Source organism: Netta rufina, assembly GCF_964035555.1.
Source record: "Netta rufina genome assembly, chromosome: 17".
In the NCBI taxonomy this organism is placed as follows: domain Eukaryota; kingdom Metazoa; phylum Chordata; class Aves; order Anseriformes; family Anatidae; genus Netta; species Netta rufina.
In genome coordinates this window covers 15,575,774-15,589,736 of record NC_140141.1, presented here as the reverse complement: position 1 = coordinate 15,589,736, position 13,963 = coordinate 15,575,774, and the positions used below count along the sequence as shown (strand labels likewise).

At 45.6% G+C, this 13,963-nt stretch overlaps 1 protein-coding gene across 2 annotated transcripts in view; it reads left to right on the top strand.

Annotated features, from left to right (window-relative positions):
- Nucleotides 1–13,963, top strand: part of TTC28 (tetratricopeptide repeat domain 28) — a gene marked incomplete at its 5' end in the record, with an annotated part of 153,820 nt that overhangs the window by 100,333 nt on the left and 39,524 nt on the right. For both annotated transcript variants that reach the window (XR_014618912.1, XM_084297011.1), the window contains 2 exons: nucleotides 4,068–4,575; nucleotides 12,089–13,430. Coding sequence is in view for 1 of the 2 variants with exons in the window: in XM_084297011.1 (XP_084153137.1) it covers nucleotides 4,068–4,575; nucleotides 12,089–13,430 (1,850 nt within the window). The remainder of the gene's footprint in view (nucleotides 1–4,067; nucleotides 4,576–12,088; nucleotides 13,431–13,963) is intronic.

The following is a 13,963-nucleotide window of genomic DNA, read 5'->3' as shown; positions in this document are numbered from 1 at the left end:
TCTATTAAAGTGATAAATTACAAAATTGAAGGTGCAAGCAACCCCCACTGTAAAATTTGTCTTTGTCAGATATATAAAACATTGATTTTCTTTGTTTGCTGATGCACAGCCCCACTGGTATGAAGCTGTAGTTTCCCATCATCCTGCTACCAATCAGAAATTCGTGCTAGCACAGCTAAGTCTGTTGCACATGCACAACCGATGCCAACCTTGTATCCACCACAACATATTGATGCTTATGCCAGTACATATGGGAATATCTCTACCCTGTTGGCCCGATGTGTGGGCCACATAGAGTTGCCAGTGGATGCTGTTATGTGGAGGATTTTATTAAGCATACAGTGATGAATTTATCTTCCCAAGTTGTATTACTAACCCCCTGAAGTGAGTCATTGGTAGCCTCAGCAGATGTAATCACCAAATTGCTCCCAAACGCTGCTTTAATGTCAAACTATTCAGTTGTTCCAGTGATTGCCCCTGAGAGTATTTAGAGAGTACCGGTATTTATCTTGCTGGAGAAGAGATGCTGCAACCAGCCCATGGGAAGCTGGAAGTGCCATAGGCTCTGTTCATGCAGGTTCCAAGATGATCAAGAAGTACATCGTTCAGAGCATTTGGATCAGTTAGCAACCCAGACTGCCACAGAACGTAACACGTGGGAAGCATGGGTGGGACTGCCGTATCAGAGGGTAGAGGTAGCCTTTCTGCATCTGTGTGCGTGAAACGATTCATGCGTACAATATGAGCAATCTCTGTATCTGGCAAGTTTGTTTTGTGCACAGACAGCCTGAGATCTCCTGCTTTCCATTTATGCCTCTTTTCCCTAGCTGTAAGATGTTAACATCATCTGAATCTCTGTCTAGATGGCTCTTTGCCATAGCTTGTCTAGCAACTTGCATATGTAAGCATCCTCTTTTGTAAGCAGCACCAGCAGGGAACAGTTTGACTCGTGTGTTTCCAGAAAGGCATTTCCAGTCTTTTCCAGGTAACATCAGAAGAGCTACTGGTGGTGGTGGCCTGTCTTCCAGAATTAATTGAGGTCGCTGAATCAGCTCTGCTTAGGGTTGTGTTGTGCTGGGATTTAATTTTGTCCCAAGTGGCCTAGCAGTTTGTTCTGTGCAGCAAGGTATGTGTGGCTCTGCAAGGTGTCTGTATGTGTGAATCTACAAAGTCGTAGGTGAGTCTAGCCCTGCAGAACTTCTTGCTGCCTGTGCACTTCTGAGAAGCTATGACCTGATTCATGTCCTATGTGTGCAGAACAAGATTCATTTCTTACAGCTTGTCTTGTGCTCCCCTGGAGTTAGGCTGGTGTCTTTATCAGTGCTACTGTGCTGAAGCCTCTCTCCAGTTCTGTGGTGTTCAGATTGCAGTTAGTTGGCATGACCTGCAAGGTGCTTTCAGTTGCACCTCTTGCACTCATGGAGTCCCTTTTCATGGGAGAGCTTTTGATTTCGTGACTAGGGGTATTACACCCAGGACAATGAAGCATGCTTGCTCCTTACACTGAAAGCACTGGTATCAGCTGCACTGCAGGGCAATCCAAGCCAAAGTAAGAGGGGATTAGCAAAATAAAACAGAAGTATGCCACATAGGTTGTTCCAGCAGCTGAACTCAGAAAGTAAGAAGAAAGGGAGCAAACCTTTCTTCCCGACAGCAGAACAGCCAGAGGGGACCCACCTGCTTGCAGTCTGGTGATGTGGTCAAGCTGCTCTTCTCCCAGTCACACCACTCAGTGCAAGATCTTGCCTGTTAAGAAATAGGAAGTTTAAACAGGTGGTCACAGAGCTCTGAATGTACTGCGTGAACAGGAACACTAGCCTAAGGATGCGTTGGGAGTCCACAGCCAAAAATAGGAAGAGACCGAGACTGCCTCTTCATTGGTAGTATGCTGTCTCAAATAGTGAGGACAATTGTTCTGAGATGCTGTAGCTACCTCTGAGGTGGAAGGGTGGACTGGAACTTTCCAGAGATCTGATGCTAGGGTGATCTCTGTTCAGTCTCACCTTGATTGTACCTTTCTGAAGGTCTTTGAAGAGATGGCTGCTGTGTAAATGGGTCGCAGCAGAAGCTGGGTAGCAAAAGAAATGCATATGCAGGGGACCATGGAGTGCTCAGGATCAGAGCTTTGGAGTGAACGGCCATGCTGAGGTAGCAAATACATGCTGAGCAGAAGCTCTGCTTTTGGCTCTTTGCCCTGTTGTCCAGGTATATATATATATAAAAACTCTGGCTTTGTCAGGTGGAAGGCAAGCCTGTGTCCTGGTAGATAAAGTAGGCAAAAGAATCCGTTTCTCAGACAATTTGTCTTGTTTCTCCGTGGTAAGAACTCAGGTTTTCAAATAACCACTTATTTACAGTATTCCCAGGGGACAGGGAGTCCAGCTGCTGAAATCCTGTTGTCTTTGCTGCAGTCCCAGGATTCTTGGGGGCTCAAAAACAAATGATACTGTGATACAAGGACCTTGATGCTACACAGTGAAAACTGTGCTCTTGTGAACATGGTATGATTGGCCAAACAGAAGTACGTGAAGATGTTGGTGAGTGCATGCTGGCCTACTGGTTTTGCAAGATAAGCAACAGAGGCATCTCCCTGCTCTCCGCTGAGTGCTGGCTGCAGGTGTGCGAGTTTTCCAGCAGGGGTATTCAGTGGCTGTTGACCCTGGAAAGAAGAGATTGAAGAGACTGCATGATGGCTCAGCATCCTGCATGGTTATGTCACGTTACACATGCTGCTGGTGGTCTCTGTGGATGGGATCTTTGGCACCAGCCTGCAGGGTCTGAGGATTCTGTCACACTGCCATGAGCTTACTGGGTGGAGGGTGGAACAGGGCAAGCATTGGTCCGTGATGTTCTCTGCAGGTGAATATGCTGTCTCAAAAGCTGCTATACACAGGATTGTTTGCAATGTTAATAGGACTCGATGTAGATGTTATAGTAGTTATGAGAGGTCACTTAGGTGTGGCTGCCTTCAGGGGAAGTGTTGCTCTGTGAGCCATCCTGGTTCCTGGTGTTATAAATGGCTCAGTCTTCAAAATAGCACTATAATCAAAGTTTATAATTTATTAAAGGAATAGAGGTAAGCAAACAGCGCTGGGTGCACCAGGAGTCTCTGCTCCACCAAGACGCACACCGCTTACATCAAGCAGCTGATTTTTATGCTCCTAGGCTAATACATATTCATTACTACTTTTAAAAAAAACAGGGTTATTATAATTAGTTTCCGGAATCCAAACCCTCCTACTGGAGCATGTGTATCAGTCTACGGTGGTGTCTATGCGGGTCTCTCATGCTGAAGGCTCATAGTCTTCCTCCCTCTTCTCCTTCTCCTTTGTCCAACTTGGCTGTATGTCAGAGACTCGTGCAGCGTCCCCTCCAAGCTTTGTCTTTCAGTCGTTCTTCAGCTTTCCCTGTCTCCTTAATTTCCTGGCCAGATAGCAGAGACTTGCATAGTGTCCCATGCAATAGTCATAATAGTTAGCAGTTATTCTGAAACCCCCCAGATATCAGAGACTTCAAGGAAAAGCCTACAAATACATTTCCCTTCAAGCTCTCTATTGACACGAATTGCTAAAACGTTCCTTTGCAAGATACAAGAACTATATACATTAACCACTCTGTTTTTCTTAGACTTGTGGTTATACAAGGGTATGTATGACAGAAGATCACATTCATCACACCATGCGGCCCTAGCATTGTTCCATATTGACACGAATCAGATGAACACATTTCACACTGGTAGAGTGCAGTTTTCTACAGCTACTGCTTCCTTTGTTTCCTCAGTGGTCTCTGCATCTTTGCAGTCCTATCCTTCCCCTGTACCACATACAGACATGCTGTGTGCTTCAGAGAAAAGAGATAATCTTAGCACTGCTCTCCTGAGTCAGCCGCATTCTGCTGCCTCCGCCTGGGCTGCCCTGAGTGGTGTAGAACTGCAAGAGAGCAGCTTTTCAAGCTGGCAGTCACGTTCTTTCCAGAATGACCTTTTGTGGCTGTGATTGCTGGGACTGAGGCCATCTGACTTGTTTCCATGAGATCTTGTACTTACTTTTTCTCTCTTCTCCCTGCAGGCAGCGTCCTCAGCACTGAGCAGTCTGGGCCATGTGTACACAGCCATTGGGGACTACCCAAATGCACTGGCTAGCCACAAGCAGTGCGTCCTCCTTGCAAAGCAGTCCAAAGATGAGCTCTCTGAGGCACGGGAGCTGGGAAATATGGGAGCAGTGTACATTGCAATGGGGGATTTTGAAAATGCGGTGCAGTGCCATGAACAACATCTTAAGATCGCCAAGGAGCTGGGGAACAAGCGGGAGGAAGCCCGAGCCTACAGCAACCTCGGCAGTGCTTACCACTACCGGAGAAACTTCGACAAAGCCATGTCCTACCACAACTACGTGCTGGAGCTGGCCCAGGAGCTGGCTGAGAAAGCCATTGAGATGCGAGCTTATGCTGGCTTGGGCCACGCAGCTAGATGTATGCAGGACCTGGAGAGAGCTAAGCAGTACCATGAAGAACAGTTGCACATCGCTGAGAGTCTGCAGGACCGAGCTGCTGAAGGCAGAGCCTCCTCCAATTTAGGTAAGGCCCTGAAGTGGAACAGAATTTATCAGGAAATGCACTGACTATCAGAGCTGCTACCAGGATCCAGGAGGCTTACTGTGTGCTATCTTTAGTTATCCCAATTCTGCCAGACCATCTTCATAAAATAAACAGGCACTTCACAGATTGTGTGCCAATGTAATGTGTTCACGTTCAATTACTCACCTGCTCAGAAAGCAGCAGAAAGCCCAAGGTCACAGCAGAAGGCAGATGAGAAGGTATAGTACATTTGAAGAGCTATTCAGGTGACAGAAAGAAATGTAAGAAGTCTTGCACTAAGGCAAGAAATGATGTGGCTTATTACCTGGCCATTACTTTGGGAGCTTGTCGACTTGCTGCCTTGTAATTTGGGAGACACGTGGATCTAATCCTAAGTTTGTGTTCAGAATGTGCACAATAAAGTAATAGAATGTAGGAGCCATATGTTCTTCTAAGAAGAGACATGGGCATCCTACTGGCAGGCTGAGAAGGACTGAATTGCAAAAATCAAAGTGAAGTCCATTTCTCCTCTTTCACAGTGCCGGATGTGGAAGCAAACAAAGACGTGTTTGCATCTCTGGCCATGAGATGTGGGTCTGCACTGCTGTCAGTGCAGCTGTTGTTAGGACGTGTTCTGGCTGCACGACTCAGCTGGGTGTATGCAGCTGTGCAGGGAGGGACAGAACAGGGCTGTTGCTGATATAACAAAATAAATGTTTGCTGGCAGCCCCTGAATCTCAGCTCTTGGAAGCTGCCCCGTGCTGTAAATTAGCTTCTGTTTCTGCCTGGCAGTTGGCACTTGATTCATTTGTAGATGCTAATTGTACTCTGATGTTATCAACAGCAGGTAATTGAAAAGGGCTTGATGAATTACTGAAGTTCTTGTAATAGCTGATTCCTCGAGAGCTGAACGGATAAGGGGAACTGGAGATAATGCAACAGTCCGAGCTTTTTGATTAGTGGTGCAAACCTCCTCCTTCACACAAGTTAGGGAAAATGAGTGAGGCAAAATAGGTTTGAGGCAAAAGTGCCTGTGGGGTGCTTAGCGTTAGAGAGCACTGAGCATTGCATTGATAGCATTTCTGTTAGTGTGACAGAGCACTCAGCAGGGAGGATGAAACTTTGTGTCTGGCTTCCCTTACATGTATGCAAAGGCTTTTTCAAAGTGCAATGGTAGATGCCTCTAGCAAAGCACCAAGTACATCCCACATCTCTGCTGCAGTTGTAGGGCTGGTCTCGGGGAGATGTGTGGACTTGCGTGAGATCCACTGGTCGTTGACAGGGACAGAAGGGCTCGCATGGAGAAGTGGGACCTTGAATTGTCCAGGCAGGGAGCCGGGGGAGATGTAAACTCTGGATTCCTGTAGGAGATGGAGATGTCATCCTTGGTTGTGCTTGGGGAACGTGCTGGCTTCCCAGCTTGTGGTCAGGATTGAGGGAATGTTCCTGTTGCTGTGGAGTTTATCTTAATGTGTTTTATTTCCAGTGGAATCCGACCAATGGAGTGTATAGGCTGTTGGTGGATACTGGGAGAGTGCACAGCCACGTTCAGCCATGAGTGCCTCTAACATGGGGATGGATCTATTCTGAGTAGCGCAAGCAAACCTCTAAGGTTCAGAAACAGTCATTAGCCTCCACTCTGAAGCACTTGCTGCTTTTTGGAGAATCACCCCACTTCTTTCTGAGCAAATCCAAGAAAGTAAGGAAATACAGTGTTGGGAAATGGAAGCTGTCACTTGGTTTTGTTTTTCTTCCTCGTGACAGTTTGATGAGCTGTGTAGGGTTGTCCATATTGTCTCCTCCCATTTTTTCAAGCCCCTTGTCATTGGGCAGACCACATCTATTTACTGGATGAAAGAGCTTGATTCGTGTTCTGTGATGTTTCTTCTAAGTGCCTGTATAGTCAGTGTAGTCTGGCTTTGTGTTACTCAGCACTATTACAGAAAAGTGGTACAGAAGTGCTGAGATGAGATAAATATCAGCACTTACAGGGAACTGCTAAACCTGTGGTAGTTGTTTTAACTCATCCCAGAATGAAACAAGCAGTGCTGCAGAAGGAAGTGACTTGCTCTTGTTCTTCAGTTTTTGTGGGTTGTCACTTGCATTTTTAATTCTCTTACTGTTTTGCTGACTCAAACCTAGTCAGGTTGGGACTAGAAAGTTCATCTTAATATGATTATGTCTTACAGGAGCCTTGAATTTAATGATGCATTCAGCATGCAATCCCAGAAAATAATTGTTTAAAAAAATGTTTTGTTGCAGCAGAGAATGTTTTACTTGTTTGGATTTAAGCCTAAACATAACTTTAGGTTGGTATGCTGACTCAGCCAGTCTACACTTTGTATTTGAATAGTTTCCCTAGCTTCTGAGTACAGGATCTCACGTTTCAGCTGTTATTTGGCTATTTTTCTATGTTCCCTCTGTCAGAGTTGAGTTACACTGGAAAAAGAGAACATGCAGTTCTTGTTGAGAAAGTCTATTCCTGTTGTTAAAATACATCCAGTACCAATTAAAAAGCCGAGTCTTAATTGTCTCTTTCATCTAATCCACATGCAAAACAAAACCTCATCAAAATAACCATGCTGACAGGCAAAAAATGTATCTAAACGTGTGTTTCCATGCCAGAATGTTAGAGTTGGCCTCTTTGCTGAAGCAACAGAATTTTCTGTTTGCATTTCACTGATTTAGATGGAAAGCTCTCTTAAGTGTACTATCTAATGCTGAGCAAGACAGACACAGAATATAACATAGCCCAGCTGCTGTAGTGCTCTGCAGGGAGAGATAATGCACTCTGCGACTCGGTAAGCAGAAGGTAATGGACTGAGGGCAACTTGCAAGTTATTGAGCCCTTCACAACAAGGAGATCTGGAGCTTAACCAGAAGTCTCAGATTGTCAACCTTTGCAAAGCAGATGGTGTTTCCAAATGCCAAGGCTCCATGTAGAGAGCAGGCTTTTCAGCCTCTGCAGAGCTTATTAACAGTTCCTCTTATGATGCAGAGAGGACACTTCAGATTATTATTAAAACACAGTTTAAGTCTCTCCCTAGGTGCTTATCATCTTTTTGCAGTTACAAGAGAACTTCTGCGCCTCTCTTTTATGTGCTTGCTGCTCAAAGTTGGATGGGCTGCCTGTATTAAGGTAGAGGCACATATGCTTCATTTTGGTCTCTAGAACCTTGGTTTATTTGCAAGTAAAGAGTATTATAGAACATTTAGCCTAGTTCCACAGATAATCATTTCAAATCCCCAAGTAACTTGTAGGAGAAAGTAAAAGTCAGTGTTGTATTCATAGACAGGGAGAAGCTTTGTGTGTCAGATAAAACCTTGGCAGATGCTGAAGCTGCAGCAGCCCCAAACACTGAGCTCTGCGTCTCTGTGAAGTGTGTGTATCTTGAGGTGTGTCATGTTGGAGGGCAAAAGAGTGTCTATTTAGGATGTACAAACAGAGGGCTGATTATTCTCAGGGAAGCACAACTGTCAGTTTTTCTTAATCATCACAGCAAATTCACTAAAAAGTAAGGTAATAAGATGATGATGTTCTGGTTTTGCTTGAAGAAAGTTTTTGCATTACAAAAAATTGCTTTTTCAGCATCTGTACTTCAAAACATTTAAGAGACTTTCTTGGGTGATCAATCTTTAATTTTCAGGTCATCATTAAAAAATAAATAAAACACACACAAAATGTCAAGAGTAAGAATGTAAAAACTATTACCTGAGAATTTCTGCAGAGATCTTTTTAGTACTGAAATTACCCCTCCAAAACCCAAACAAGAATAACCTCCTGAAAGCCTTAATCTTTCTCTCTCCCTAATATTACAGGGGAGGGGAGCTGTTTGAAGGGGTAGTGTGTTCATGCATCAATTCTTATTCTGAAATGTTGCACCTCAGTTAAGGTAAAACTGCAATATTCAGCTTGTAAAATTAGAACTATATTAATTTCATTGAATATGGTCTTGGGAATATGTCAAAATTGTTAAATTCTTACCCATAGGATTAGCATGTATTTCTAAATTTTAGCTACCTTTTTTCAGTTGTTGTGTCTTCCATCATATTTACCTTTGTAAAGTGCTCACTAGAAAATTCAGTGAGCCTTGATGTAAAATTCAGAAGATGGCACAGCGAATATGATGGTGTCTCTACACACCGCCTCCTAGAAGCAACATAAAAAGCTGGAAGATGAGGGAGTGTTTGAGTGCTCTATACTGGACTTGCAGGGTGCAAAGTTGTTTTGAGTTTGCAGCTTGTTCCCTTTAGAGGGTACTGAGGCAATGTAGTGAAGATGCAGGCGAGCATCATGAGGAGCAAAAGTCACAAAATGGTTGTTACATTGTCCCCAGTTGCTGAAGGAGTGGGGAACTCACCCAAGACCCCCTTCCCTCATCTCTCCTTCCCCGCAGGCATCCGCCAGCTGCAGGGCGTTGCGTCAGAGCACACCCAGGCGGTGGATGCTGTCAGGCTCTCCAGTCAGCACCCAGAAGGGGGCTGGGATATTGTTCTCCCACCCTGTAGGTGGGAGACCTACAAAACCACTTTTTTTCAACTTTCAACATGTTTGCATTTCACTCCAAAAGAGCAGCTTCAGTCAAGAGCAATGTTATTTTAGTCTATGCTGCAGGCTGTAGCACGGCTGTGACTCCACCATGACTGAAAGGTTTGTTCTGCTTTGGCCGATACTAACAGGAGACTGAAGCTCCCTTTAACTTCTGCTCCAACCCCCTTCCGGGCTCCAGCCCAGGAACTGCAATCGTTGTTTCAAAGTTAGTCTGACATTTTCCCTCTTCCCTTATCAATTTGTTGCCTGGATTGGAAAATCGGTGATTTAACAGGCAGAACACAATTACTTTGCTGATGCTCTATACAAGTATTCTACACAGTTCTATCTGTATTCATCATTAAGGAAAGAAAAAAGAGCTTGTGCATGAATGTAATTTGCACTAATTTTGTAGCAGTACATGATATAAGGCAGTAAAGGCTATCTCTTTGTCTCCCCTCAGGTCTGCTAGCTTCTGGGCTTGGATCTGTTCTGCTGTGTTCTTTATATGCTATTTCAAGGATATAGTCCAGCTGCTTGACCAGAAGACTGTCTGCTATGCAGTCAATGATTATAGCTGTAAGAATGAGTCAGAATGCTGATGTTTTGAAGTGACAGTGTATTTTGGGATCTTTCTTCCTTACATGGCCACAACAGATGGGTGACAGCTCTAACAAACTAATGCAATAGCAGTTTCCATGGTGTACTGGGTCTGGCTGGGATCTTAACTTTCCTTGCAGCAGCCCACACAGTGCCGTGCTCTGTACTTGGAGCTAGAACAGCCCTGGTATCACACCAGGGTTGTGTCTGCTGCTGAGCAGTGCTGGCACTGCATCAGGACTCCCTCCAACCCCCCCCAGAGCCAGCAGGCTGGGGGCGGGCAAAAAGTGAGAAAGGAACATCACCAGGGCAGCTGACCTAAACCAACCATGCCATATGATGTCACACTCAGCAATAAAAGGTGGAAAAGGGAAGAAGAGGGGAGGGGTGGGCTCTTGTTGTGAAAACGTCTGTCCTCCCGAACACCAGCTACGTGTGTTGAGGCCCTGCTGCAAGGATGTGGTCGAGCATCTCTCATTTGTGGGAAGTAGAGAGTAATTTCTTTCCTCTGCACTTCCACACAGCCTTTGCTTGTTGTTGTTGTTTTTTTTTTTTTTTTTTTTTTCCCCTCCCCTTTTCCTCTTTTCCTTTTTTCCCTTTAGTTAAAATGTTTAATTAATAATAATTTTGCTGACATTGCTGACTTCAGTTACTCTCCCAGAAAAGGTGTAGAAGCTTAGAGCAACTAGAGGAATCCGTGATTCAGCTAAGAGCGATGCAAGATGTGTCCTGAGGTGCTGAATCCAGTCTCCTGTTATTGCACATGCCATGTAATATTAACACTGTGATTCATAAACTAAGCAATCCCATTTTAACAGTAATATTTTGGTTGTTTCTATACTACTATACTGTATAAAGTTGTATACTACTATACTATAGGGCTATTCTGGAGCTTCAGCACTCTGATGGTCAAAATAATTTCCAGGGCTGATGCCTCTCAGTAGTAACACCAACGTTGCTCTCTAAACTGCTAGTCTTTTGCATCCAACAGGAATCACATTTGTCTTTCTTTACTGGAAATACATCAGCTCACTGGATAGGTTCTCATTTTATTTCCAAATGATGATTCCCTACCCTTGTAGTAGAAATTCTTGCTATTAGTCGTGAAGTGCGTGTCTTTGCATATTTTACTTTTGAACTTCATGACACTGTTCCTGTTGCTCTAATACACAAGGTTGTCCAATCCTTCCTGTATAATATTCCTATCCTTCCCTGTCTCAGAAGTGCTTGCTTCTTCACTGTTTTTTTTACATTTCACTGTAGTACTCACTTCATTTGTGCAAAGGCACTACTCAGTAATGTTAACAATGTTTGTCCTCTTCTCTGCTTTCTGACCCTGACATAAAGAGTATCTCATCATAGAACAAGTTATCTAGACAGTCAGGTGAACTCAGTTTTGCTTTTAGCCTGATTTCTGTTCTCCTTCCCTTTTACTGTCACTTCAAGCTGAGTGCTTTCCTACGCTTGATTCCTCCAAGGAGGTTCAAAGCAGCTCTGGTAGAGAACTGCCTGTCTCACCTCCTTGAGGAATCTGTTTAGTAGTAAGAGATTAGGAAATGTTTACTTGTTCACTCATTTTGGAAACCCTGGGTTTTCAGATATGTTTTGCAATGAGCTGTGTGTTTAGCTTTCTCACAGGTGGGGCTGCTGTGTTATGTCATGCTGGCATGCGGAGGTGCTGGCTAGAAGAAAAACCACATTAGGAGATGGAGCCGGCAGTGTGAACTCCAGCATCCTTGAGGCAGTGCTGGTTCTGCCTGCTTCCAGCTCAGATAGCGCCTGCTGCATTCTAGGGAGAAATTTAGCTAATTCCTTCTACTGTAGTTGCTGCAGCAATGGGACATTTTGACAGCGGCTGCTTTTCACAGTTCCTACCTTATTTAGCTTTGTGTCCAGTCCAGTTCCACACCCTGTAGTCACTCAGTGGTTTTTCTGCAGAAGTTGGTGCCCTTTCCTGGGAGCACTCAGCTGTATGTAGCAGCTTGCAAGCCCAGCACATCACTGAGCTCAGTGCAGCTCATCCTTGCTGCCACTGCATTCCCTCATCACACAGGGAAACAGCAGCATGTGTCTGGCAGAGAGCTGATGATCAGGTGGAGCCATGGGCCCAGCAGAGCTGAGGGAGAAGTGGGCAAGGAGCTGGGCAAAGACATCAGGGAGCTACCAAGTTCCCTTGAGAAAGGCTGTGCTGCATCGGCTGTGCCAGTTATGCATCGGGGTGCTGTGGGGAAGGGATGGGGTTCCCTGTAGAGAGCGTGGGGAAAGGGCCAGGCCATGGGCTGCTGAAGGATGGGTTGCAGAAAAGTCCTGGCATAGCAAGGTGTTACAGAAGGGTTACCAGGACAGACTGGTTTCTTTGAACCCGTTTCTGCTATTTTTCAGGAATCATTCACCAGATGAAAGGTGACTATGACACTGCACTGCGGCTGCATAAGACACATCTGTCCATAGCTCAGGAGCTGAGTGATTATGCGGCCCAGGGCCGGGCCTATGGCAACATGGGCAATGCTTACAACGCTCTGGGCATGTATGACCAAGCTGTCAAGTACCATCGGCAGGAGCTGCAGATTTCTATGGAAGTAAATGACCGAGCCTCTCAAGCATCTACACATGGGAACTTAGCAGTTGCCTATCAAGCACTGGGTGCCCATGACCGTGCTCTGCAGCACTACCAAAATCATCTCAACATTGCCCGGGAGCTGCGAGACATCCAGAGTGAAGCACGGGCCCTCAGCAATTTGGGCAACTTCCACTGCTCACGAGGAGAGTTTGTGCAGGCTGCACCTTACTACGAGCAGTACCTGCGCTTGTCCCCAGAGCTACAGGACATGGAAGGGGAGGGGAAAGTTTGCCATAACCTTGGCTATGCCCATTACTGCCTTGGGAACTACGAAGAGGCTGTTAAGTACTATGAGCAGGATCTTGCCTTAGCAAAGGATCTTCATGACAAGCTGAGCCAAGCCAAAGCTTATTGCAACCTGGGCCTGGCCTTCAAAGCCTTGATGGACTTCAACAAAGCAGAGGAGTGTCAAAAGTATCTGTTGTCCCTGGCACAGTCTCTGAACAATTCCCAGGCCAAATTCCGAGCTCTGGGGAACTTGGGGGATATTTTTGTCTGTAAAAAAGACATAAGTGGTGCAATAAAATTTTATGAGCAGCAATTGAGCTTAGCCCATCATGTTACAGACAGGAGATTGGAAGCCAGCGCCTATGCAGCCTTGGGCTCTGCATACAGAATGATACAGAAGTGTGATAAGGCTTTAGGTTACCATACACAGGAGCTGGAGGTGTACCAGGAGCTGGGTGATGTGTCAGGTGAATGCAGAGCACACGGTCACCTTGCTGCAGTATACATGTCACTTGGGAAGTACACTATGGCATTCAAGTGTTATGAAGAACAACTGGATCTTGGGCAGAAGTTGAAGGACCCCAGCATAGAAGCCCAAGTCTACGGTAACATGGGCATTACCAAGATGAACATGAATGTCATGGAGGAAGCTATTGGCTACTTTGAACAGCAGCTGGCCATGCTGCAACAGCTCAGCGGAAATGAATCTGTGTTAGATCGAGGCCGAGCATATGGGAACCTGGGAGATTGTTATGAAGCTCTGGGAGATTTTGAGGAAGCTATAAAGTATTACGAGCAGTACCTGTCGGTGGCTCAAAGCCTGAACCGCATGCAAGATCAAGCAAAGGCCTACCGGGGCCTGGGCAATGGACACAGGTAAGGAGCGTTGCATGTGTATTGCAACAAAAGGCAGTGAAATGCAGTCTGTTAAAGCACACAGAAAGGCCTCTGTTGTTCAGTATTGCCAAGTGTTATAGTCCGTATGATCCTGGTCCTGGTGAGTTCCTGTGAGCCCACCTGGTGCACTGGAAGCCAGTGGGCTGCTGGGAGGAGCATGTGCATGGGAGCATTTGTATCTGTGCACACCTGTGCTTGCCTAGAGGCACTGGCAGGAGGTGTGCTTGTGTATGTTGAGGGGAAACATTGATATAACAGAGGAGAGAGGTATGGGATGCATGCAGAAATATGAGAAGGTGGCCTGTGTGTGTGCCTGCATAGTGCACAGCGTGGGGAAGGTTGCCTGCTACTTAGAGAGCATGTGGGAATGCACAGATGAGAACAGGGGTAGGGCTGAGCGTGAGGAAAAGGGAGATAACAGGCTGTGGGGCTGAAGTGTGCATGCAAACTGGTTATAAGTGAAGCTTGGCTGGCTTGTTGGGGGCGGTCTAAATATGCAGTAGAGGGCAGGG